This window comes from Plecotus auritus, assembly GCF_963455305.1.
Source record: "Plecotus auritus genome assembly, chromosome: 7".
Classification (NCBI taxonomy): Eukaryota; Metazoa; Chordata; class Mammalia; order Chiroptera; family Vespertilionidae; genus Plecotus; species Plecotus auritus.
In genome coordinates this window covers 1,379,575-1,404,707 of record NC_137774.1, presented here as the reverse complement: position 1 = coordinate 1,404,707, position 25,133 = coordinate 1,379,575, and the positions used below count along the sequence as shown (strand labels likewise).

Below are 25,133 nucleotides of genomic sequence, written 5' to 3'. Positions count from 1 at the left end.
GGCAGCGAGGGAGTGAATGGAGGGACAGTGAGAGCCGAGAGCTTCCACAGCGGGCTGGGGGGATGGCAGCTAGCGGTGGACGCCAGGGATGGCGCTGACATCCTACAGGGCCCGGGCGGCCCCACAGCACAGAGTGACCTGGCTCCCAATGTCAGGAGTCCCAAAGCCGAGAGCCTGCGATCCGGAACGCTCTAGAACGAAGGTCCATTTTGGAGAGCAGACACTGGGTCCTGGGTGGTGCTCTCGGCATGCGGGTGGGAAGGGGTTGGGGGTTGACTCAGGTGGGAACAGGTGTGGCTTGAAGGAGCCAAATGCAGATGCCCCGGTTCAGGGCCTGGGACAGAGGCCCTGATGGGCGTGTGGACGGCTGGGGGTGGGGGGTGCGTGTGGACGGCTGGAGGTGCGTGTGGGCGGCTGGGGGCACGTGTGGGCAGCTGGGGGTGCGTGTGGGCGGCTGGGGGTGGGGGGTGCGTGTGGACAGCTGGGGGTGCATGTGGGTGGCTGGGGGTGGGGGGTGCGTGTGGACGGCTGGGGGTGCGTGTGGGCGGCTGGGGGTGCGTGTGGGCGGCTGGGGGTGCGTGTGGGCAGCTGCGGGTGCGTGTGGGCAGCTGGGGGTGGTGAGTGCAGATCTGTGCTCAGGCTTCGCCGCCAAGCCTGGTCGATAGCGGCCCGCCCTGGTGGTTTGCCCCCAGGTGGACTGCGAGGCCACGGAGCCCTTCTTCAAGGCCGTCCTGCAAGGCGTGACCCTGGAGCAGGCTGTGGGTCTTCTCCGCAGGGTGGACGGCTTCTGCTGCCTGTCTGTGAAGGTCAACACGGAGGGTACACACTGCCCGCCACCCCCACCCCAGGAGCTCCCCTCTCAGGACCTGCCCATCCGCCCAGTCCCGTCTCTGAGCCTTGGCCGTGCCTGCCCCAGCCCCCATGGCCTATCCCAGAGCCAGGCCGCACCCCCAGTCTGCAGAGGCCCCCCAGGCAGCTGGGGCCTCCCACCCACTGACTCTGGCACCACGATGGCTCCTGAGACTTTGGGGCGGTACCTTCTGCCCCTCCTCCTTTCACATTCCAGAACCTTCCTCCTGTGGGTCACGGCCGCGGCTGATCTGTCCTCTCTTACCAGGTTATAAGAAGCTGGTCCAGGACCTGGAGGCCAAAGCGGCCACCTCAGGGGACTCCTTCTACATCCGGGTCAACCTGGCCCTGGAGGGGCGGGCGGAGGGGGAGCTGGCGGTGCACTGCGGCGACACCCTGCACGTCACCGACACCATGTTCCAGGGCCGCGGCTGCTGGCACGCCCACCGCGTGGACCCCTACAGCACCAGGGACACGGAGGGCGGCACCATCCCCACCTACGCACGGTGAGCGGCCACCTCCGGGGAGGGGACACCGCCCGAGTGGAGTCCCCATGTGCCACCCCCACGTGGACAGCGTTTGTTTGTGAAAGGGTGGGCCTCGGTTCTAGAGCTTTCGGCCAGCGTTTCCAGCCTCAGCGCTGCGACCTGAGGCGGCCCCTCTGCCGGGGGCTCCCTGGCCTCATGCTGGCCCAGACCTGTGCAAGCCAACTCTGTCTCCAGACATCGCCAGTGGCCCCGGAGGTGGGCTCGCCAGTCACCTGGCGTGTCCAGGACTGTGTTGGTTTTAGCACAGAAAGTCCCACTCCCGGGACCCTGTCCTGGAACAGCTGGGGCAGGGCCGACCCCTCCGCCCAGCAGCATCCGCCCGCCGGGAGCCGGGTCCCAGGTCAGCCGGTGCGCACGCATCGTGGTGTCGGGGTGGTGCCGCTCAGCTCAGCGGTGCAGGGACGCCAGGAGCCACGTCCCAGCCAGGCTCCCACCCGGCACATCAGCGGGCAGCTCCGGTGGCTGAGGACTTGCAGGGTTTCAGGGGTGCTGCTGGGCACGGGGTGTGGAGCCTCCTGGCAGCCGTGTCTCCCCCTCCCAGGGCGCAGCAGCTGCTCATCACCCTCCTGCAGGACCTGGCTCAGCACAGCAGCTCCGCCCGCAAGGTGAGGCCCTGCCGGGTCCTGGCCCGGGCCCTGCGGGGGGGCCCTGCCTCTCCCTGCCTCCTTCCGCCCTGGGCTGGCAGTGGGGTGGGGCTGGCTGGGGTCCTGTTGGGAGGGTGTAGGCTACTGATCTGCGGGGGTCTCCCTGCGAGTCCCTGCCCCAGGGGCCCTGCACACCCTCCCCTGGGCCCACACAGGGCACCCGGATGGCAGGTTCCTCCACCGCGAGCAGAGGCGCCCCTGCCCCCCTGCCCCCCTGCCCCCCTGCCCCCCTGCCCGTTCCTCCCTCTGAGGGCGGGGCCTGGCGTCCTCCCCACAGAGGACACTGTGCCCTGAGCGAGGAGCTAGGGCGCCCCCCCCCCCATCACAGCGGGCGAGGTGTGGGGGCCGCCCTCACTGCCGTGCCCTGGGCGAGGGCCTCTGCCCCAGGACCCTCTCCTGCTCCCTTCTCCTCCCTGGCACGGGGCCTGGGCTGTTGTGTGGGCACAGCCTGAAGGTCCAGGAACCAGCCTGGATCCCCCGGTGGGGCGGTGCCTGCCCCGGCCCGGTGTGGACGGCAGGACAACTGGTCCCTTCTCCCTCCAGCCATCTCCTGGAGGCCCCCAGAGGGTGGTCCGCATCGTCACTGTGGCCAGAACCAAGGCCAGCGCCCTGTGCTCACCCTTTGACGGGGCCCAGCCAGACCCCAGCCGGCTGGGAGGTGAGGCGGGGCGGGAGGGGCTGGGGAGGGGCTGCTCGAGGCCAGGGTGTGGGGAGGGTGCAGGCTGCTGGGCTGGCTCAGCGGGACCAGGATGGACCCTGAGAACCATACTTGGCGCCTGGGTGGCTCTCTGGAGCGGTGAGCTGGGTGAGGTCTGAGGCCCCGAGGGAGGTCAGCACGGCGGCGCCATGCGGGTGAAACCGAGCTATGAGGGCGATGGGGGTGAGTTTAGAGTAAGCTCCATCCACCTGAGCTTAGTTCCTCCTTGAAAAGTTTTCTGGGTGCATAATATAGGGGGGCCGTGGGAACGGATAGCGACCTGAATGGTTGGGAGGGAGGCGGGGCCTGGAGCGAGGGGAGCGTGGAGCGGGCGTCCGGGTGGCGCTGGGGGCGAGGAGAGGGTGATGGAGGGAGGAGGAGGCCTTCTTCACCCTCCCTGTGCCAACGAGGCAGGTGGGACCAGCCGCACCACCCGCTGGGCCTGGCAGGCCACAGGGCTCCGTGGCCCACCGGCACCCAGGCTGCTCGGCCAGGGCGGTGCGGACTCGGCCCTTGAGCGGCGCCCCGCGTGGCCGTCGCTGTAGGCGCGGGGGCTGCGCGGGGGCAAAGCGCAGGCCCTGCTGCGGGCGGGGCCGGGGACCACTCACGGCTCTTCTCCCCACAGACGCCTCCCCCTGGGGCTTCTGGGCCGAGAGCTGCGTCACCCTGGCGCCCTACACACGGGTGCACCCCCGCAGGCCCCACCAGCCGCGGCCCGTGCTCCTGGTGCCCGGCCTGGTCGGGAGGGTCCTGAGTGAGAAGCTCTGCCTCCTGCCAGGGTTTAAGCCGTGCCCGGCAGGTGCGTTCCCCCTGGGCACCCCTGTGTGCGGGCGGGCAAGGCCTGGGCGGCTGCGGGACGGGCTCCAGCAGAGCAGCGGGGGCGCCACGAGGGCCCTGGGGCTGCCGAGCAGGTCACCACGCCGGGGCGGGCGGCACCCAGGCCCTCAAGGCCGCCTGGCACCGAGGATCTTGGCAGGGCCTCCCTCCCCTCTGGCTCCTGGTCCTCGGCCCCCGGGCTTGTGCGCACCCTCCTCCCCCAGCCTCCTCGCCACGTGGCTTCTCCCGTGTGTCTGTCTCCACCAGAGCTTCCTGTAAGCACCCCGCCTCGGGTTAGGGTGCCCCGCCGAGGAGCCTCTGAGTGGGAAGCGCAGGGTCAGGCTCACGGAGGGGACACCTAGGCAGAGCTCCCCCAGCGCTGGCGGGGCCCGGGGGCCGGGGGTACAGCGTGGGGCTCCCTCGGGACTCCGGTGGTTGGGTGTGTGACCCCCGTCCACTGTCCCCCTCAGAGTACTTGAGCCCGGAGGAGGGCGAGGCCGCCGGCCGGAGAGGGGGCATCGTCCAGGAGAGGGAGGCCGCCGGCCGCCACTGCTGGGTGCCCCGCGCAGCCCTGGAGCGCCTCATGGAGAAGGTGGGGCTGGCGGGGCGTGCAGCTCGGGGAGCGGGAACTGGCAGGGGGTGGAGGCGGAGGTGGGAGGTGGGAGCAGGGTCCCCGTGGCCTTGGGGAGTCTCTGAACTCCCTGCAGCCTGTTTCCCAGCGCAGGAGGCGGTTCGCAGCACCTGTGAAGGGACTACATGAAATGGAAGGGCACCCACGTTCTAGGGCTCAAACGCAGGAAAAGCTCGCTGTGAGCCCCCGTGTCACTGGATACAAGGCGGCCAGGCCGGCTGCCAGCGGAGGCGGGCGCCCCGTGCCCCGAGGAGGAGCTGCGGACTCCTGGGGACTGGCCGGTGCACAGGCCCCTCAGCCCCAGCGTGCAGCTCTGTGCTTCCGGGGGCAAAGCACGCGTGGGGGTGCGGTGCTGCTAGAATAGAGTGGCTGCTTTTTAAGTCCAGGCCACGTTGGTTAACTTCATGTGAGTTTCAGGTGTCAGCACCGTAATTCTACGTCCGTGTACCCGTTAGCGTGTTCACCACCAGCTGTCTATTTCCACCCGTCGTCATACACTGACCGATCCTCCACCCGTGTCACCCTCCCGCCTCCCCTCTGTTCCATGTCTATGGGTTTTGTGCTTTGCTTTTTTTTAAAAAAAATATATGTATTTTATTGATTTTTTACAGAGAGGAAGGGAGAGAGATAGAGAGTCAGAAACATCGATGAGGGAGAAACATCGATCAGCTGCCTCCTGCACACTCCCCACTGGGGATGTGCCCGCAACCAAGGTACATGCCCTTGACCGGAATCGAACCTGGGACCTTTCAGTCCGCAGGCCGACGCTCTATCCACTGAACCAAACTGGCTAGGGCTGTCTTTTGTTTTTTAAAAAATATATTTTAAAAATGATTTCAGAGAGAAAGGGAGAGGGAGAGACAGAAACATCAGTGATGAGAGAGAATCATGGATCGGCTGCCTCCTGCACGCCCCGCACTGGGGATGGAGCCCACGACCCGGGCCTGTGCCCTGACCGGGAATCGAACCGGGACCTGGTTCATAGGTGCACACTCAACCCCTGAGCCACGCTGCTGGCTGGCTGTTCATCTTTCTGGCCTCACGTCTGCCACTTGGCAGAGTACCCTGCAGGTGGATGGAGCTGCCGACGGCTGTGCAGCCGACACCCCGCAGGCCCGGACAGCTGTGGACTCTCCCGTCTCCTGTACCAACACAGCCCTGCCTGGTCCCCTCAGCATCGCTCCCGGATGGCGGACTTGACTCGTCCCTCTTCTCCCCCAGAACACCCACGCCCTCCTGGACGTCCCACTGGACAGCGTGCGTGCCCTGCACAGCATGGAGATCTTCCCCATCGTCCTCCACGTTGTCATCAACGAGAAGGCGGCCAAGAGACTCAGGTAGGTGCGCCCGGGGCTGGCCGCTGGGCGGCTCCCGGCTGGGCCTCCCCAGAAGGCCCTCGTGCCTCTGGAGCATGTGACGGGATTCCTGGAAATGTCACAGGGTGGGGCCCCCACAACTCTGGGACAGAGGCTCCCCTTCCCCCCTGGGAAGCAGTCCAGAGGACAGCGAGGACTTGGCACCTGCGCTGACTCACTAAGGCCCCGTCTGCTGGGGCCACAGGGACCCGCCCGCCCGGTGGCGAGGACCACGCTGGAGGCCGTGGCTTGTTCATGGCTGGGGACAAGCCCAGGAGTCCTGGGCCCTTTATAATTTGACACCCGAGGCTGTAAACTAGACACCCAGCCCTGCCCGGCCGTGTGGTCTGGGGCCCCGTCTCTTCAGGACCCCGTGACACTGGCCGCTGCACCCAGGGGTGTTTGGTCCCCTGGGATCCCGAGCTGGGACGGGGCAGCGGCGCTGTCCCCCTGAGCCGCCTCTGGCCCCGCAGGAAGGCCCTGCAGCGGCTGGGCGCCTCGGAGGAGCAGCTCCTGGCGGCCAGCAGGCAGGAGGAGGGCGAGCTGGACAGGGCACCCTGCCCCTGCTGCAGCCTGGCCCCCGACGCCTGGGGTGACCTGGACGCGCTGCTTAGCTGCGTCCGCTTCGCCATCTCCGACGAGCAGAAGAAGGTGGTGTGGACGGAGCAGAGCCCCCCTTGACAGATGCTGTGTCCTCCCGACTGGCGGACCCCGCGCCCTGTCCTGCGGGCTCAGCTTGGCGTGATCACCGCACACGCCCCCTCGGGTCCCCTCACTGGAGTCCGACCACCACCCTCGCCACGTGCAGGTCACAGATGGGCACTCAGACCGTCCACTCTTTCCTGTGTAAACCATCTCCTCGCACCAGGGCTTGGCATGGTCTGAACTGACACCCCAAGGACGCTCCACGGGCGGGTCCTGGTGCCCTCCCCACAGCCGGAGGCCCAGGTGTCCCCAGATAAGTGCCCATCTGACCGACCCCTGAACTTTGCTCTGCATCTCAGTGTGTCAGAGGCTCCCCCCACACCCACGGAGGTGGCGGGCGGCGGCACTGGTGGCCCCAAGGTCAGGTGCCCCTGCCCAGGCGGAGGCGCAGACCACCTAGCACCAGCCCCGTTCTCCCGGCTGCTGGTGCCGATGCTCAGTCACTCCCGTGTAGGCTGTTTACCACGAAGGCTCATCTCCGAGTGACGGACACAGTGTCTTCGGTGCGTTTGTACCCCCAGACCCCTCTGCTGGGGCCGGCGGCTCCTCCGGGGCTGAGGACTGCCTCTACCAGTGTCCCCCCTCCCCCCATCTCAGGCCACCGTGACACAGTTGGGTACTGCCCAGGGGAGGCCCCCCACCCCAGGCCCCCACCCGGCCCAGCTGCCCCCTCACAAACTGAAAGTCCCTGGACAGCAGTGCCCAGATCTGACGCCCAGGAAGCCGCACGGGAATTCCGGGGGCGCTGCTGTAAATGAGCTCAGAAACGGACTTGCGTGTTTTACTAAAAGAAGCGTGTACAGTGTTCTGGCCTGTGGCTTACCCTCGCCCCCAGGAGGGAGGAGATGGGGAGGGTGGGGGCGCCAGGAGCCCCCCATCGAGAGAGAAAGCGCCCTCCCGGCTTTCCCAGGCAGAGCCTCTGCTTCCACGCCAGGAGGAGGGCCTGGAGCGTTCGGGCCGGCGGTCTGCGCTAGGACCCGTGTCCTCCACCGAAGGGACCAGCCCGCAGACGGGTGGCATCCCTGGGCGTCAAAAGGATGGACACGCACAGGCTCAGACCTGCCGCTCGGAGCCTGCCGGGAGCGGTCCCCCTGGAACCCAGCCGGGGCCGGGGACTTGGCCCGGCGTCCCGTGTCTTCAGGACCAGAGGTCGATTAAAACCACCACTGCGCTCCCAGAGGGGTTGGACCCGCCTCCACCCACGTGGCGCACACAGCCCCTCGTCTCCTCTCGCGGGAAGGGCACGGACATCTGTGGCTCCAGAGAATGAGCAGGGTCCCGGGACCCAACCGAGGGAAACGACCCCTTGTCCACGCCTGTCCTAGGTCGCCCTGGAGTCCCTGTGCTGGGACACGGCGCAGACACAGGGCGGCCATGTCCCATGGCATGGTGGAGACGCGCCCTCTGGCCCCTCCAGGCAGAGGCGGGAAGGAGGCCAGCACCTGGGCTGCGCGCGGAGGCGGCTGTGCCTGGGCCCGAGGCGCCCTCCCTGGCAGGGCCGCGAGGACCGGGCCCGGAGGCGGCGCGTGCGGCTCACAGCTCGTTGTGCAGGGGCCGGCACTGGGGCGAGGGCCTCTCTTCCAGGACCCCGTCGGGGGCGCACACCCAGGGGTCCTGGGTCTCCCACTGCCACTTGGCCAGCTGGGCCCGCAGCCGCTGCAGCGCCGGGGCGTAGCGCGGGTCGGCCGCCAGGTTCTGGGTCTCGCGGGGGTCACGGCGGAGGTCGAAGAGCTCCCAGCGCTCCCGGTAGTAGTAGCCGTGCAGGTCCTTGTACCAGCGCGTGGGCCGGCCGGCCGCCGTGCGGTTCAGCAGGTCCTGGAAGGTGGGCGACACGTAGAGGTCCTGGTCGACGGGGAAGGGCATCTTGAAGTGCAGGTTGTGCACCAGGCGCAGGGCCCCGCGCTGCACCGAGCGCATCGGGTAGAACATGGTGGCCTCGTGGTGGCTCTGGCTGCCGAAGACCGTGGTCCAGGCGGGCTCCGCGTCCAGCGCCGGCAGGAGAGACCTGCCAGTGAGCCGGACCGTCCTGGAGCCGAAGATGGCGTAGCGGGGGTAGGGGGATGGAGAACCAGTCCAGCACGGTGGGCGTGAGGTCTGCGGGGGGAGGGCGGCGCATCAGCACGCACAGGCGGGCACGAGGCCAGGGAAGGCCGAGGCGGAGCCTGGGGAAGCCGGTGGGCCGCCTCTCCCCTCAGCCACCAGCAGGAGGAGCTCCGGCCGGGCCCGTCCCTGCCGCCCCGCTCCGCCCGCCCCTTTGCGTGACTGACGTTCAGGGTCCTTCTAAGACCCTTCGGACCCGTGAGGCCGCCCACCCGGCTCATCGGCTCCTGCGCTGAGCTGCAGCCACCGCGTTCCCGCACGTGCTTTGGGGCCAAAGGGCCCGAGGGTGCTGCTGCCCTGACCCCTGCCTCTGACCCAGAGCCCTCCTGCTCTGCCTTAGGGTTCCCTCCCCTCCTTCCTCAGGCCACCAGGCCATTAGCCTCTCGTAGGACCAATGGGACCGGCAGGGCCAGCCAGCCAGAGGCTGCTGCCCCACCTGCCTCAATGTCTCCACACCCACCCACTGTGACTCCTGAGATCCCACGGGGTCCCGGGGCCGCAGCATCGATCGGTACCGCCCCGGGAAAACGTCGGAAACGCGCTCTGAGGCCCGGCCCGGCCTACTGCGCCAGGACCGGGGTGGGTATCGGGGCAGCAGCACCTTCCGCTCGGTGGGGTGGCCAGGCCCGGCTGGAAGCCCAGCGTGCTCATCGGCCCCTGCTGCGTGGCCGGGGGCAGTTATCCGCCTCGCCACGGCAGGGAGTGGTGCGAACAGCCCGGACATGGTGTCCCCCACACTTCCGCACCCGCCGCCCTCCCCTTCCCGTAGGTGCAGGGCCGTACCGAGGAGGCTCACGTAGGCCTCGCTGACCTGGCCCCAGCGCCTCGGGTGCTCCGGGGACGACACCAGCAGGGGCTCCGCGGCGCCCGGCCGGTACAGGTTGGTCCGGCCGCTGGGGAAAGGGATGCCGTTGTCGGAGGTGAAGATCACCAGGGTGTCGTTCAGGACGCCGGCCGCCCGCAGCTCCTGCAGCACCAGCCCGACGCCTGCGGGCGGAGAGGGCACCGCTCAGGGCAGACGGACACGGACCACTCCCTCCTCCCCACCCGGCGGTGCGTGCCCGCCCTCGCTCCTGCCCCAGCCGCTGGGCCCTGCGCTGTCCCTCCCACCGGCCTGGGCCTCTGCCCAGTACTCCGCCCCCCGCCCCGGAGCTGGCGTGCAGGGCCTCCCCAGCCTTCCTCCCCACCCGCCCCCCACCCCCTCAGACGCCGGCCCTCCCTCGGCACTTCCATGTCACCCCACACAGCTGCCACCGCTGCCCTGTGTTTTCTGGAACCTCAGGTCTCCCTGTGGGGCTGACACAGACAGTCCAGGCAGGGGCCGGAGACAGGAGCCCTTCCACACCCCCTGGTCCCAGGCTCCTGGCCCGCACGGGCACCCCCACGCCGGGGCGTCCTGCCTCACCTTGGTCCATGCGGCCGATGGTGGTGTACTGAGCGGCCAGGTCGGCCCGGGCCGCTGGGGTGTCAGGGACGAAGTAAGGCACCTGAGGCAGGTGGGTGGACAGTCCATGTCAGCAGAGAGGCCGGGACCTGTGCAGCCTTGAACCAGGGCGGGGCGGTGCCGGCCTCCTCCCGGGAATGGGTCAGCCCCCAATCCTCGATGCTGGGTGCGTCACCCGGGCCCTCAGGCTTCTCTCTGCAGGCCCCGCAGAGGGGACCTGGACCCAGGTCACAGGGCCACTTCCGAGCCGAGTCCCACACCCGGGGCCGGGCTGCGAGCTCGCCGAGGGCCCCCTACCTGCACATCCTGGGGGTCGTAGACCTGTGGGGTCCAGTCTGGAATGCGCCCCATGCCGCTCTCCCCGTTGCCGAACTTCTCGCAGAAGGCCCCGTACTGGGGCTGGGAGTGCCCGCAGCGGTGGGGGTCGTGGAAGGCGACGTACAGGAAGAAGGGCCTGCGCAGGGCGGGGCCTCAGTGCCAGGGCCTGGTGTGCGACCCTGGGGAGCCCCTCCTTCAGAAAGGAGCCCCTCGGCTTTGCCTGCTCCTGTCACTGAGAGTCTCCTGCGAGCCTCACTGCCTCCGTTTCCCCAGGGCCCTCTTCCTCTGACCAGGTTCACTTGAGTGTCTGGAACCTTCACCCCTACCCCACTCCACTGTCTGGAGAGTCCTCTCAAGGAAAGACTCTGGGGTGCGTCCCATGCTCACCGCCCGGGTCCGGCCTGGGGGGGGTGGGGGGGGCGGGTCTTTGCACCTGCTATCCCCCGTCCGCAGGAACTCCCGGACCAGCAGCCGAATCCTCGTGATGTTGCGGCCCACCTGGAGCACCGAGTCCGTCTCCTCCGTGTGCGCGAAGTCGAAGGGAAACACCGCCTCCGGCCCCACGTGCTTCTTCCCGATGATGCCTGGGGCGGGAGAGGCCATCCAGAGTCCCCAAAGCCTCCCGGTGCCCTCTGCGCCCTCCTCCGCCCCAGCCCTGCCATGGCCTCGACGCAGGCTGCCCAGACCCGGGCCCGGCCCGGAGACCCAGCCCTGGGGACCGTGCTCCCAGCGGCCACCGGCTGAGGGTGGCTCAGGACAAGGCCCGGCCTCGGGCCCGTGCGGGAAGCCCTCACCTGTGCGCACGGCGGCGCGGCTGAGCAGCAGCGGCAGGCTCCGCACGCCCTCGAAGGAGCTGAAGTGGTGCACGCCCTGGTGCAGGCCGTACATCCCGTTCTGGTGCTGCGGCGGCGGGGACACCGTGAGCCGGGGGTGGGGGCCTGACAGCTCATCACCCCGGCCCTTCACGGCCTGTTTAGTCTTCAGGGGCCAGCACTCTCACTCCTCACCCCGCATGGCGCGTCAGCAGGAAATGGAAGACGGGGAGGAGGTGCCCCGGGCCGGGCGGCTTCCGCTGGCCCCTCCGCTCGCCTGGACTGCCCGCTCCCCTACGTGAGCACGCACCGTGGGAAGGGGACAGCGCGGGCCTGTGACCCGGCTGCTCTACGGTGTGAGCTCGTGGGTGTTACCACTCGGACCAGAAAGATGCCAGCTGATGGCGAAAGGCTCCCCCCTCCCAGAGGCCCGCCGCCCCCAGCGGCCTGTGAGCCGTCGGAGTGTGTGCTCGGGCCACAGGCCCCTCTCCGGAGGCGCCTCCTCGCGGCCTCCGCCTCGGGGGACCCCAGCGTGCACCTGCTCACCAGAGGATGCCACGTGCGGAGCGGGGCATGGAAGGTGAGCACACCTAGGGGGCAGGGAGGGCTCCCCTCCACCAGGCCCTGCTCCTGCCCCGCCCCTCACCTGGGGCAGGCCAGTGAGGAGGCTGGCGCGGCTGGGCGAGCAGCTGCTGACCGAGGTGAAGGCGTTGCGGAAGACCAGGCTACGCCGGGCCAAGGCGTCCAGGTGCGGCGTGGCGATGGCGCTGTTGTTGTAGGCACCGCTCTCAAAGCCTCCGTCATCCGCTAGGAAGGTGGGGGACACGGGACCCGGTGAGCTGGGCTCAGGAGCAGCCACGTGTGGGAGGGAAGAGCGGGGTCCTGCGGCAGTGGCCTGGCCAGTGATGCCCAGGTGGGCAAGCTACCCAGGTGGGCATCACCCAGTGGGCATGATACCTGGATGGGCATTTTACTCAGCAGGCATGATAGCCGAGTGGCAATGTTACCAGCCAAGTGTGAAAAGCAGTGAGCATGTTAGCAGGCAGTACTCGGGTGGGCAGGGCGCTCGGGTGGGCAGGGACCTCGGGTGCATGGAGCTAAGGTGGGCATGGAGCTGAGGTGGGGAGGGTGCTCAGGTGGGCATGGAGCTCGGGTGGGCATGGAGCTCGGGTGGGCATGGAACTCGGGTGGGCATGGAGCTCGGGTGGGCAGGGAGCTGAGGTGGGCATGGAGCTCGGGTGGGCATGGAGCTCGGGTGGGCATGGAGGTCAGGTGGGCAGGGAGCTCGGGTGGGCAGGGAGCTCGGGTGGGCATGGAGGTCAGGTGGGCAGGGAGCTCGGGTGGGCATGGAACTCGGGTGCATGGAGCTCGGGTGGGCATGGAGCTCGGGTGGGCATGGAGCTCGGGTGGGCATAAAGCTCGAGTGGGCAGGGAGCTCGGGTGGGCATGGAGCTCAGGTGCATGGAGCTCGGGTGGGCAGGGAGCTCGGGTGGGCATGGAGCTCGGGTGGGCATGGAGCTCGGGTGCATGGAGCTCGGGTGGGCAGGGAGCTCGGGTGGGCATGGAGCTCGGGTGGGCATGGAGCTCGGGTGGGCATGGAGCTCGGGTGGGCAGGGAGCTCGGGTGCATGGAGCTCGGGTGGGCAGGGAGCTCGGGTGCATGGAGCTCGGGTGCATGGAGCTCGGGTGGGCAGGGAGCTCGGGTGCATGGAGCTCGGGTGCATGGAGCTTGGGTGCATGGAGCTCGGGTGGGCAGGTTACTCGGGTGGGCACATTAGCAGGCAGGTGTGGATCCGTGGAGGGCTCCTTGGTGCCCCTGGGTGGGGTTGAGGGAGCCCCAGTGGAGAGCGGCCGGGTTGCACGGAGCCGAGGCCTGGCCACAGACCACAGGGTTAATCAGAGCACCTGGCGCAGGGCCAGCCTCAGAAAAGGGGAAGAACCGGCTGCCTTGTGACAGCCAGGCTGGCCACCCGAACGGGAAGTCTCCTAAGTCTCCTAAGAGCAGCGGGGACTGGGAGATTCTGGGAGGGGATGGGGCTGAGGAAGAGGGGTGTGGGGTGGGAGCAGAGCTGACCCTCAGAGCTCTGGGGGTCAGAGAAGCCGCAGGGAGACCGGGGGCCCCAGGGCACGTTGGCCTCTGGGGATGTGGGCATCGGCTCCTCTCTGGCATTCCCGCTGGGATCTGTGGACCCCGAGGTCGGGGCTCTGGACATGGGAGGGGTGCAGGGTCAGCCGGCGGAGGAGTGGGGGGCTGAAAGCGGAGCGATCCCAGCAGACCCCGCAGTGAGCGAGACTGCCCCGCCTCCCTCTCCACGGAGCGACCACGAGGCGCCCGGGGCAGCAGCGGTGGCAGTGAGGCTGCGGGCGGCGGGGCGACAGCGGGGTGGGGGTGCGGCGGGGCGGGGCGGGGCGCTCTCACCCAGGATCAGCAGCACGTGGCGGGGGCGCGCCCGGTGCGCGCGGCACAGCCCCAGGGCGAGCAGCAGCGCCCAGCAGACCGGCCCGGGGCGGCGCATGGCGGCAGCACCCATCTCTGTCCGGGTCCCGGTCCGGTCCCGGTCCGCCCCGCCCCGCGTCACGTGATGCCAGCGCCGGTCACGAGGCGCCGGCTCCGCCCACGTCCCGCTGCCGGGCAGGTCTGCGACCCGCGGTGGCGACGTGGGGTGAGTCCGCGGTGGGCGGGGTGGGCGAGCTGCCCCGACGGGCCGGGGTCGCCGAAGGTGCGGGCGCCTCCCGCGGGGACCCCGGCTCCCCACCCACCGCGTCCCTCCCAGGTTCCTGCCGCCTTCGGTCTCGCTGGGGCCGGTGTGGGGGCCTCACTCTTAGACGCCAGGGGCCGGGCCAGGGGCTTCGGGGTGGGGGTCGGGCTCTGCCCAGAGCTGGCCCGCGGGCGGGGGGCCGGGGTGGTCCTGGAGGGTGCTGTGAAATTGGAATTGGAGGAGGGACCTCTGGCGTTTTTCCAGAACCAACTACAACTCTTGGGGCCCCTCTAGGGGTGCGAATGCCACAGGTGGGGGTTGGGGCAGCGCGCAGCCTCAGGATGGGAGACGCCCCCCTCAGCCCAGCGCAGCAGGCCCCTGAGTGGGAAAACCGGGGCCTCAGGGCCTCCTGCGCCCACCTGCCTGCCTCTCCGCTCCTGCCAGTGGGTTCCTGGGGAGGGAAGTGGGAAGGAAAGCTCTCCCCCAGGCCGGCCCTGAGTGGTGTTTAGGGTTCTCATGGAAAATCGGCTTTCTCTTCTTCCCAGCAAGCGCCCTGCAAAGGGTGGGTGGGTGGGGGGGGGGGGGATTCCAGGGAGAGCATCGGGCAGGGAAGGGGGGAAGGAATGGGAGGGGTGCTGGGCAGGGACGTCGCCCCCGCCACCCCCTCCCCTTCCTGTGAGACAGGCCCCTGTGGGCATTCAGAGGCCCCGTGGGAGGGAGGCCCTCTGAACCGCTCAGGGTGGGGGTGGACCCTCTCCCTGTGACCAGGTTCTTCGAAGCTCGTGCCCCGACTCTGTGCCCCCCACGCCCACACAGGCATGGCGTCTGGGAAGGCGATGGAGCAGGCCATGCCCTGGCCCCCCCCGCCGGCCCCCAGGGCCCGCAGCTGCCCCCCTGCCGCCCTGCGGAGGTGGCTGCCCCTCCTGGCCTGGATGCCCCACTACTCCCCGCGGTGGCTGAGGATGGACCTCGTGGCGGGGCTCTCGGTCGCGCTCACGGTCATCCCCCAGGCGCTGGCCTACGCCGAGGTGGCCGGACTCCCTCCCCAGGTGAGGTGTCTGCCTGCTGTCGCCACATCCCCCCGCCGCCTGACCCCTCTCTGGGCCTCGGCGCCCGCCGGAAGCAGAGCCGAAATGCCTGGTGTTGCCCCAGACCGGGGGGGGGGGGGGGGGGGGGGGGGGGCTGTGGGGGGGGGGGGCACCCCGGGCTCAGCCCCGCGGGACCGGGAAGTCTAGAGCCTGCGACTGCCTTGGGCACTTCAGGTGGCCGCGCACCACCAGCTGGTCCTGGGCTGCCCGGGGGGCCGGCGGGCGGCTCCGGAAGAGGGGTTCCCACTCGGACCCGGACATAAGCCCAGGCGTTGGTGCTCGTAGGCGGGTGGGAATGGCCCCTCGTTGTGGCGGCTGAGAGGGGAGCCACGGCGCCCCCGGGCCCCTGCGCTCGGACACGGACACCAGGGGCCCCGTGACCCCGTGACCCGCCTCCTGGGTGCCCATTGCTCTCTCCCCGACAGTACGGCCTCTACTCTGCCTTCGTGGGGTGCTTCGTGTACTTCTTCCTGGGCACCGCCCGCGACGTGACCCTGGGCCCCACGGCCATCATGTCCCTCCTGGTCTCCTCCTACACCTTCCGGGAGCCAGCCTACGCCGTGCTGCTCGCCTTCCTGTGCGGCTGCGTGCAGCTAGCCATGCGCTGCCTGTGCCTGGGTAGGCCCGGGCCTTCCTGCGAGGAGCTGCCTGGGGTGGGGGGGGCGCTGCGGTTCTCTTCCTGGGCAACCAGCCGAGGCCCCTGTCTCCTGGGGTGCCCTGCCCTCCACATTGGGAAATACATATCTCTGTTGACGTCAGAGCGGGAGGAAGAGGGAGAGAAACACCAATGATGAGAGCATCATGGATCGGCTGCCTCCTGCCCGCCCCCTACTGGGGATGGAGCCCACAGTCTGGGCATGCGCCCTGACGGGGAATCGAACCGTGACCTCCTGGTTCATGGGTCAACCCTCAACCCTGAGCCAGGCTGTTCTCAACACTTTCTTCTTGGCCTTTCAGGGGCTGTCCCTGTGAGGGTCCCTGTGAGGGTCCCTGTGAGGGTGGGTGGGGCGCCCGCCCTCAGCCCCCCACCGCCCTCAGCCCCCCACCGCCCTCAGCCCCCCACACTACCCTGTTCTGCTTAGGAGCCAGGCTGCTTGGAGAAGGGCCCAAGGCCTCAGACCCTAGCCTGGCCTCCCGCTCTCCAAACCTGCCAACCGGTGTGTGCCCACCAGGCTTAACCCCAGCCCCACCCGCACCCCCTCCCAGCCCATGTCCACCCCCGGCCTCCGTGCACCACCGGGACCAGCTCCGTGTCCCCCTTGGCCGCCAGGGTTCCTGCTGGACTTCATCTCCTGCCCCGTCATCAAAGGTTTCACCTCCGCTGCTGCCATCACCATCGGCGTCGGGCAGATCAAGGTAAGCCTCTGAGGGATGGACACGGCCTTGGGCCAATGGTGGTGGAGTCTGCGTGGCGGGGGGCGGGCCGCTCAGTGACGGACACGGCTGCAAGCCAGTTACAACAGGGCCTGCGCGATGGGCGAGGTGGAACAATGGGTCCCCCAGATTGGTTTCCCTGGGATATGAAAATAGTGGGTGGGGGGGGGGGGTCATTGACCCGAAGGCTGTGAAATGCCCTCTCCTGGGGTTCACTTTGGTCCGTCTTTGGGGTGTGGGCATGGGCAGATGGTCCCTGGGGCCCATGAGATGTGTCCCCCGGGAAGGCCCCCCGTGGGCGGGGCCTCGGGCCTCACTGGGGAAGGGCGTCTAACCAGAGCCTCTTTGACCAGAACCTGCTAGGACTGCAGCGCGTCCCCCGACAGTTCTTCCTGCAGCTCTACCACACCTTCCGCAGCCTCGGGGAGACCAGGTAGCCTGCCTGCCTGCCTGCCTTTCTCTGCCCCGACCCCCACAGGGACGCTCCCCCCCACACCCTGCTCCTGGCCCCCCTCCTCCACTCTGGGGCCTTGCTGCTCAAACAGGGTTCCCTGGGGCAGCCCTGTCAGCATCTCCGGGAGCCCAGAGCGGCTGAGTCAGCCAGGGGCGTGTGCAGGGGTCAGAGGTCGGCTCCAGCAACCTGAGAGCCGGTCGGTGTGACCCCGTGCCGCGCCCTCTCGGGGGGGTAGCAGTGGGAAGAGATGGTGAGATAGAGAAGGACCAGGCCCCCTCTGAGAAGGGCCGAGTTCAGTGCGGAGGGGGCGCAGGCGAGAGAACAGCAGGAGGTGCTCCCCGCTGAGTCCAGCCGGGAGCCGGGACCCTCTGGCGGGAAGCAGAGGGAAGGAGTGATGTGCAGGGGCGGCGGGGAGCAGCGCTGAGGCTGGAGGCGAGGGAGGCCCGGTGGCCGTCCTCTCCTCCCTTTCTGACGGGGCCTGGGGGCTGACTCCCCGGGAGCACACAGAGCCACGGAGAGGTTTCCGGCAGGAGGTCACCTGGGGGCCAGGGCTTGCCGCTGGACGGTCGGCGGTGACCACGGTGACGGCGTCTGTCCGCAGGGTGGGCGACGCCGTGCTGGGGCTGGTCTGCCTGCTGCTGCTGCTGCTGCTGCGGCTGATGCGGGCCCACGCGCCCCCCGTGCACCCCAACACGCCCCCCGGCGTGCGGCTCAGCCTCGGGCTGGTCTGGACGGCCACGACCGGTGAGGGCCTTGTGGAGGCCAGTCCCACAGCTGGGCCCCACCGCCCCGACAGGCGCCTGGGGGCGCGGGGGCTGGGCGGGGCCCCCCTGGAGGTTCTCCCTCCCCATCTGGGCGTGGCCCGGGCCTGGGACGGTCAGCTCCTGGGGTCCTGCTGTGCGGTGGGGCTGGGCAGGGCTTCCCATGGGGGGGGGGTTTTTCCACCCGCACCCTGTCCCCAGGGTGGAGCGTGAGGGGGCGTGGCTGGGCGGCTCCCGCCCCGTGTACAGAGGAGCCAGCTTTCCTCACGGGTCTCCCCTCCTTCCGCACAGCCCGCAATGCCCTGGTGGTGTCCGGCGCCGCCCTGATGGCGTACTCCTGCGACGTGGCCGGCTACCGGCCTTTCGTTCTCACTGGGGAGATAGTCCAGGGGCTCCCTCCGGTGCGGGCCCCCCCCTTCTCATTGACCACGGCCAACGGGACGGTCTCCTTCACCCAGATGGTCCAGGTGGGCAGGGAGGGAGCGGGGCCCGCCGGGCTGGGCTGCAAGGGGGCCTCGGGGCCTGGTTCTGTCCCCCGAAGGCGCCCGCTGGTGGCAGGGAGCTCTGAGCTCGGCGGGACTGCCCGGTCCTCGGGAAGAGGCGTCGATGGGTGCAGGGACAGGCAGGGGAGAATTCCAGATCGGGCACAGCCTCAGGGCCTCACGTTTGTTTTTCTGCCGCGTCCGCACCTGGCGTGGGCGAGCTCACAGCCCTGCAGCCGAGTGCGCGTGCCTGCGGGAGGCCGGTGTCTGCTCTGCCTTCACAAAGCAGGGTTCCAAGAGACCCCCCTCCGCCCCCCCCCCCCCCCGAAGCCAAACAAAACGAAAACAAAACAAAAAAGATCACCACAAACACAAACTGAAGGAAGACGGGGTCGGACCCGTTACAAACCGACAGCGGTGTGACCCTGAGCGGCGGCCGGCATCGGAAGGGGATGCCCCTTTTCTTGAAAGCCAGTGTTGGTCTCCGGGTGTATACTTCCCTTCTTCCCTACTCGGCCCCTCCCTGCCCTTTATTTTTTATGATTATTTTTTTAAAAAAATATATTTTATTGATATTTTACAGAGAGGAAGGGAGAGGGACAGAGAGCTAGAAACATCAATGAGAGAGAAACATCGATCAGCTGCCTCCTGCACACCTCCCACTGGGGATGTGCCCGCAACCAAATTACATGCCCTTGACTGGAATCGAACCCGGGACCCTTCAGTCCGCAGGCTGACGCTCTATCCACTGAGCCAAACCGGTTTTGGCATGATTATTTTTAAAAAACGTTTATTGATTTCAGAGAGGAAGGGAGAGGGAGAGAGAGAGAGAGAGAGAGAGAGAAACATCAATGATGAGAGAATCATTCATCAGTTGCCTCCTGCACGCCCTCCCCTGGGGATGTGCCCGGAACCCAGGCGTGTGCCCTGACGGGAACCGAACCAGCAACCTCTTGGTTCATCGGTAGATGGTCAACCGCTGAGCCGCACAGGCCGGCGGGAAAGGGGAGCCCTTGGAACGGACATCCCTGAGGGTCCTTTCCTGCCCTGCAGGTCACTCACCCTCCCTCTCCCCTCAGGACATGGGGGCCGGGCTGGCCGTGGTGCCGCTGATGGGCCTGCTGGAGAGCATCGCCGTGGCCAAGGCCTTTGGTAAGATGTCGCCTGCCCCGCTCGCCGGCTTCCATCTGAAACCCACAGACGTGCCCCGCGTGCTCCTGAGCGTACGCGTGTGTTTCCTGCGTTTACGTTGACGTTTGCGCCTCCAGACCGAGTGCTGTAGGCGGGGACGTGGGGCCTGTTTTTCGTCTCGTGAACGTTTTCCTAGCGAGGCCTTCCCTGTGGTGACGGGTTTTTATCGTCCCTCCTCTTCAGCGTCTCAGAACAACTACCGCATCGACGCCAACCAGGAGCTGCTGTCCATCGGTGAGGCCGCGTCGGGCGCGTCTCCGCCCTGTTGCGTTGGGCCGATGGCGGTGACGCCCGCCTTGGCGGTGTTGGCCTGGGCTCCTGTTTCCCTCTGGCTTTACTCCGTCCGCCACCTCTGCTTGTTCTCCGTCCGCCACCGCCGCCTGTTCTCCGTCCGCCCCCTCCGCCTGTTCTCCGTCCGCCCCCTCCGCCTGTTCTCCGTCCGCCCCCTCCGCCTGTTCTCCGTCCGCCCCCTCCGCCCGTTCTCCGTCCGCCACCGCTGCCTGTTCTCCACGTCGTGCGCCTTCCCTCCCGGTAACCCTCTCCCGCTTGGTGCGCAGGCCTGACCAACGTCCTGGGCTCCTTCTTCTCCTCCTTCCCGGTCACCGGCAGCTTCGGACGGTGAGTGCCCGCCCTGCGTGTCTGAGTCCCCGGGAGGTCCCGGCCGAGGCCGAGGGTCCTGTCGGCTCCCCGATCAGCTTCCCTGGGGGCGGCCGGCGGCCAGGAAGGGCCTCCATGGACAGGCGCACACAGCAGGTTGCGTCCCAAGGGGTGCAGCTGGCCAGGGGCGCGGTTCGGCGTTGGCGGGTGGACGAGGCAGCCCTGTGCTGCTGGGCCCGGCCTTGGTGTGGGGGGAGAGCTCCGGCCTCGGGTGTGGGTGCGGGGCTCCCAGCAGGCCGCGCGGCTGAGCCAGGCCCGCCCCAGGAGCCCACAGAGGGTTTGGTGTGCGCCCGGGTGCTGTGCTCACAGGATGCACCGCGTGACCGCGTGTGCTGTGTGTCTGCACACGTGCCGTGTGTGGGTTAAGTGGGACCCCCACCTGGCAGCTCCGTCAGATTTTCTCCGTAAAAGCAGCACCCCCCACCCTTCCCCAGGGCCCGGGACCCCGGGGGCGGGAGTGTTATCGGGCAGACCCGCCCAGCCAGCGCCGGCGATGGCGGCTCCAGCTCCAGCCCCAGCCACGGTGCCTCGCTCAGGAGGCCCGGAGCCGAGGGCAGGGGCCGGCAGCCTGGCTTCCCCTGGGGCCGCGTTCGGGGCTGGCAGGTGCTGTCTCGCTGCGTCCCCCACGTGGCCGTTCCTGTGTCCGTCCGGCGTGTCTGTCCTCACCGTCTCCTGAGAAGGATGAGGGCCTTGCTTGGCGGGCTCAGCCCTCGCGGGCTCAGCCCTCACGGCCTCTGCGGGCGCGGCCGCCAGTGGGAGGCTGATTGCTGTGCTCGGGGTGGTTCCCCTTTGCTGAGGGGACCCCAAAGCTCTGTTGTGCTCCTAAGCCTTGGGGGCAGCCCTGTCCCCGGAGACTAGCTGCCTGTGTGGACCAACACCCCCTGCTCTGGCCGCCACTGATGGCCTCCATGTTTTCTTCAGGACGGCCGTGAACGCCCAGTCGGGGGTGTGCACCCCTGCGGGGGGCCTGGTGACAGGTGAGCCCCCACACGCTGCACCCCCATGTGCTGAGGCCGTGACATGGGAGGAAGGGGCGGCAGGACCACAGTGCAGGCGGCCTGGCTCCCCCTGCGTCCCGGGTGGGTGGCGGGCTCCCCTGCGTCCCGGGTGGGTGGCGGGCTCCCCCTGCGTCCCGGGTGGGTGGCGGGCTCCCCTGCGTCCTGGGTGGGTGGGGGGCTCCCCTGCGTCCCGGGTGGGTGGCGGGCTCCCCCTGCGTCCCGGGTGGGTGGCGGGCTCCCCCTGCGTCCCGGGTGGGTGGCGGGCTCCCCTGCGTCCCGGGTGGGTGGCGGGCTCCCCCTGCGTCCCGGGTGGGTGGCGGGCTCCCCTGCGTCCTGGGTGGGTGGGGGGCTCCCCTGCGTCCCAGGCGGGCTCAGGCCCCGTCAGTGGAGTTCCCCCCCCCCCACAGGGGTTCTGGTGCTGCTGTCGCTGGGCTACCTGACCTCGCTCTTCTACTACATCCCCAAGGCCGCGCTGGCGGCCGTCATCATCATGGCCGTGGCCCCGCTGCTGGACGCGGGGATCGCCCGGACGCTGTGGCGCGTGAGGAGTACGTGGCTCCTCGTCTGTCAGCGCGAGGTCCCGGCTGCCCGCCATCCCCTCCGACCACGGCGCCGGCTGGAGCGGGAGGCTCACGTGGTTCTGGGAGGTGTCCCCCCGGGGCCAGGGTCAGGCTGCCTCCCCCAGACCCTCAGGCCCCGAGAGTGCCTTCAGCCCCTGCGGGGTGCGGGGTCTCCCTCCCTCCTGCCCTCCCCCGGACCTGACCCTGCCGGAGGAGGCCTCAGCGCACCCTCTCCCCAGGGCTGGACCTGCTGCCCCTGAGCGTGACCTTTCTGCTCTGCCTCTGGGAGGTGCAGTACGGCATCCTGGCGGGCACGCTGGTGTCGCTGCTGATCCTCCTGCGCTCCGTGGCCAGGCCCGGCTTGCAGGTACCGCCGCCGCCGCCCGCAGGCCCTGGCTCTGCGCCTTGAGCTTCCCGTGTGCTGGTGGCCCAGGGCGTGGCTGCGTGGCCGCTCAGCCTGCGGCGGGAGTGCCCACAGCGGGAGTGCCCACAGCGGGAGTGCCCACAGCTCTGTTGCGCAGGGCTCGGGGGCGGTGAGGGCTCGTGCGGCTCTGCCCCGGCCCCCAGCCTGGCCCGCTGCCCCGCCCGACGTGCCTCCAGGACTCAGGGCTGCCCCTCCCCTGTGCCAGGTGTCCGAGTGGCCGGTGCTGGTGGTGCAGCCGGCCGGCGGCCTGCACTTCCCCGCCGTCGAGGCCCTGCGCAAGGCGGTGGCGAGCCGTGCCCTGGGAGGTACGTGGGCCAGGCAGGGATGGCCGCGTGTGACCCCCGAGCTCCCCGCGTCCCCTCCGCACCCAGCCTGCTCCCGGGGCCCCAGGCCCTGCCCTTGGTCAGGGAGGAGGTCTGGGCGTCTCAGCGGCGTCCCCCCGGCCTAGCCCCCTCACTCCCGGCGCCCGGCGAGGGTGGCGTTTCCCCAACGTTGTCCTGAGCGCCTGCTCCCTCTGGGACTTGGCGTTTGGGGGAAAGGGACCGGTTCTTCCTTGGAGGGAAACTGCTGGTGTCGGCGGACCCCCTGACGCCGCCCGCCAGGCCGGAGCTGCCCGTGGCCTCGCCACGCCCGTGCCTCGTCCTCGCCGTGTGACTGCCCGCGCCTGTTCCCGCAGCGTCCCCGCCGCGCTGCGCGGTCCTGGAGTGCAGCCATGTGTGCAGCCTCGACTACACGGTGGTGCTGGGGCTCGGGGAGCTGCTGGAGGACTTCCGGCGGCGGGGCCTCACCCTCGCCCTCGCCGGCCTGCAGGTGGGCGCCCCAAACGGCCAGCGCCTGCCGCTCTCGCAGCCCTGAGGCCGGTGTTACCTCGTGCCGGGGTGAGGGTGTCCAGGCCCAGAGAGCTGAGGACCCTGCCCAAGGCCACAAAGCGAGGATGTGGCCACATATCCCACTCAGGCATCTGGCCTCGGGGCTTTGCTCGTCACTGTTAGCTTCTGTGTCGTGTGTGCTTGCTTAGAGACGTTTCTCTTTTCTTTCTTTTCTTTTTTTTTTAAATATATTTTATTGATTCTTTACAGGGAGGAAGGGAGAGGGATAGAGAGCTAGAAACATCGATGAGAGAGAAACATCGATCAGCTGCCTCCTGCACACCCCCCACTGGGGATGTGCCTGCAACCAAGGTACATGCCCTTGACCGGAATCGAACCCGGGACCCTTCAGTCCGCAGGCCGACGCTCTATCCACTGAGCCACACCGGTTAGGGCTGTTTCTCTTTTCTTAAACGCAATTTTACTAGAGGCCCGGTGCACGGAATTCATGCACCGGTAGGTCCCTAGCGGCTGCCAGCCACCGGCCGGGTACTTACTCCCTTCCCCCGATCACCTGACGCTGCTGCCATCGGCCAGGGCCTCCCTCCCTTCCCCCGGCTGGCCCCGCGCCCTGGCTGAGCTCCCGGTCAAGGGGACAATTTGCAAACTACGCTTTTATTACACAGGATTGATTTCAGAGAGGAAGGAGGAGGGAGAGAGAGAGAGAAACATCAATGATGAGAATCATGGATCGGCTGCCTCCTGCACACCCCCTACTGGAAGTTGAGCCCACCACCGGGACATGTGCCCTGACCTGGAATTGAACCATGACCTCCCGGTTCATAGGTCAATGCTCAACCAGTGAGCATGCCAGCCTTCCTCTTAACCCGTCCCCGTCCCCGGGGGCCTGGTCTGTGCTCTGTCTCCCTGAGGGGGGAGTGGTACCCACCCGGGGACCGAGAGAGACCGTGCTCGCCTGAGGGTGCCGGGCAGCCTGCCCTGTGGCCAGAGCATGCCGTTCCCGCCTGGCACTGACCTCTCCGTCCCACAGGAGCCCGTGCGCCGTGTCCTGCTGTCCGCTGACCTGAACGTCCAGCACTTCCCCAGCCTGGAGGAGGCAGGTGGGTGCCGGCGAGGTCACCGTGGACGCTGGGCTCGGACGCTGCATCCGGTTGTGGGGTGTGAGGGTGGGGGGCGTAGGGCCCTCCGGGGCGGGGGTTCTATTTTTCGGGGCGTGTCTCGGGTTGAGGCGCGGTTGGCACACAGTGAGCCGCGGAGACTGCAGACTTCGGTTCGGGCTCTGAAGGGCCCCGCAGGGCGCCAGCGGGCGCAGGAGAGGCTGTCACTCCTGAGCAGCCCCGCCTCTCGCGGCCCTTTCGTCTCGAGCACCACGGAAGGTTCCAGACCCTGGTCGTGTCCGGTTCCTCGGCTCCGTGTGGCACCGAGAAGTCTCTGTTGTTGCTGGAAGGAGCAGCACTGAGGCTCCTCCACGGGACGGGGGGGGGAGGGGGCGGGGGGGGGGCTGCGGCGGGGGAGGGGCGGGGATGACAGGCAGGCGCAGCTACCAATCAGAAAGGGCCACTGTGGTGGGGAAGGGGATGCCACGCAGGGACCCTGAAATGGGTGAGGCCTTTAACCCCATTCCGTGAGCTGACCCCGTCTCACCGGTGCTTGTTTAGCGCTTAAAAATGTTGTGTGTGTTTGTTTTTTAAAATATATTTTTGTTGACTTTAGAGAGGAAGGAAGAGGGAGAGAGAGAAACATCAATGAGAGAGAATCATGGATCGGCTGCCTCCTGCACACCCCCTGCTGGGCATCGAGCCCACAACCCGGGCACTTGCCCTGATCGGGAATCGAACCAGGACCTCCTGGTTCATAGGTCGACGCTCAACCACTGAGCCACGCCGGCCGGGCAAAAAAATGTTGACTTTTCTGCAGAGAGATACCTGAGTCAGGAGCCGGGCACCCAGCCCCACAGCTTCGGCGAGGACGACTCTGTCCCGGAGCCCACGCTGCCCCGCTGAAGGCCGGAGCACCCGAGGGCGGGGCGGCCGTGGTTTGGAGAGCCTCGCAGAAGGTTCTCGTGCGAGGCCGGAGCGGCGCTGGCTGGAGGGTCTGAGGAAGCGGGAGCTGGGACCCGGAGGAAGGAGGACGCGGCCTCACTGGCTTCCCCCGGGACGATGGAAGCTTGACCTCCTGCCGACCTGGGGCAGAGCCCTTGTTTGGAGAGAGACTTCTAGAACGAAAGATTCCAGCGTGTCAGTCTGGGCCAGGAAGGTCCCCGCAGCCCAAACTTCCTGGCTTGGGGGGCGGGTGGGGCGCATCTCCCCGCCCCCGCCCCCGGCGGTGCTAATCCCCCTCCTCCCCCACAAGGTGTGCCGGTGGCCTCCTGCCTGCCGAAGGGCGGTGAGGCTGGACTGCGTTTTTACCTCCCGGGAAGGTATTTTTCCGTGGACTTTCGGAGCAAGTGGAAGGGCAGGGACGAGGCGGAGAGAGACATCCATGTGAGAGACACATCGGCTGGCTGCCTTCCACACGCACCCCCACCAGGCCCGGGGCCGAGCCTGCAACCGAGCGACGTGCCTTTGACTGGAGTCTCACCGGGACCCTTCAGGCCTCGGGCTGACACTACCCACTGAGCCAAACCAGCCAGGGCCCATTTGCCAGTTGTTTTTTTTTTAATTAAAAATAAGTAATAGCCTTAATGGTTTTGTAACA

At 68.3% G+C, this 25,133-nt stretch overlaps 3 protein-coding genes across 8 annotated transcripts in view; 2 read left to right on the top strand and 1 right to left on the bottom strand.

The window, feature by feature from the left end:
• Window positions 1-7,050, top strand: part of CARD14 (caspase recruitment domain family member 14) — a 15,809-nt gene extending 8,759 nt beyond the window's left edge. The window contains exons 11-18 of the mRNA XM_080681179.1: window positions 693-819; window positions 1,118-1,355; window positions 1,939-2,002; window positions 2,585-2,699; window positions 3,364-3,537; window positions 4,025-4,146; window positions 5,407-5,522; window positions 6,014-7,050. Coding sequence (XP_080537305.1) covers window positions 693-819; window positions 1,118-1,355; window positions 1,939-2,002; window positions 2,585-2,699; window positions 3,364-3,537; window positions 4,025-4,146; window positions 5,407-5,522; window positions 6,014-6,221 — 1,164 coding nt within the window. The 3' untranslated portion in view covers window positions 6,222-7,050. The remainder of the gene's footprint in view (window positions 1-692; window positions 820-1,117; window positions 1,356-1,938; window positions 2,003-2,584; window positions 2,700-3,363; window positions 3,538-4,024; window positions 4,147-5,406; window positions 5,523-6,013) is intronic.
• Window positions 7,011-13,471, bottom strand: SGSH (N-sulfoglucosamine sulfohydrolase). Its single transcript, XM_080681212.1, is given in 9 exon segments — window positions 7,011-8,303; window positions 8,305-8,339; window positions 9,129-9,332; window positions 9,751-9,832; window positions 10,087-10,243; window positions 10,541-10,691; window positions 10,902-11,007; window positions 11,566-11,726; window positions 13,338-13,471. Coding segments are annotated over 9 exon segments (1,533 nt in total). The 5' UTR covers window positions 13,450-13,471; the 3' UTR covers window positions 7,011-7,778.
• SLC26A11 (solute carrier family 26 member 11) lies at window positions 11,191-25,133 on the top strand. 6 transcript variants are annotated; one of them, XM_080681195.1, is made up of 17 exons: window positions 11,191-11,499; window positions 14,434-14,666; window positions 15,131-15,323; window positions 15,976-16,061; window positions 16,433-16,512; window positions 17,135-17,277; window positions 17,586-17,761; window positions 18,856-18,928; window positions 19,151-19,201; window positions 19,525-19,585; window positions 20,546-20,601; window positions 21,030-21,170; window positions 21,422-21,549; window positions 21,812-21,911; window positions 22,283-22,416; window positions 23,467-23,536; window positions 24,354-25,132. In XM_080681195.1, the coding sequence occupies exons 1-16, from the start codon at window positions 11,321-11,323 to the stop codon at window positions 23,496-23,498; spliced, it is 1,866 nt and encodes a 621-aa protein (XP_080537321.1). In that variant the 5' UTR covers window positions 11,191-11,320; the 3' UTR covers window positions 23,499-23,536; window positions 24,354-25,132. The 6 variants fall into 6 exon arrangements, with proteins under 6 accessions (XP_080537321.1, XP_080537322.1, XP_080537326.1 ...); XM_080681200.1 differs by lacking the exon at window positions 11,191-11,499 and adding an exon at window positions 11,800-11,972 and having other exon boundaries at window positions 24,354-25,133; XM_080681198.1 differs by lacking the exon at window positions 11,191-11,499 and adding an exon at window positions 13,519-13,581 and having other exon boundaries at window positions 24,354-25,133.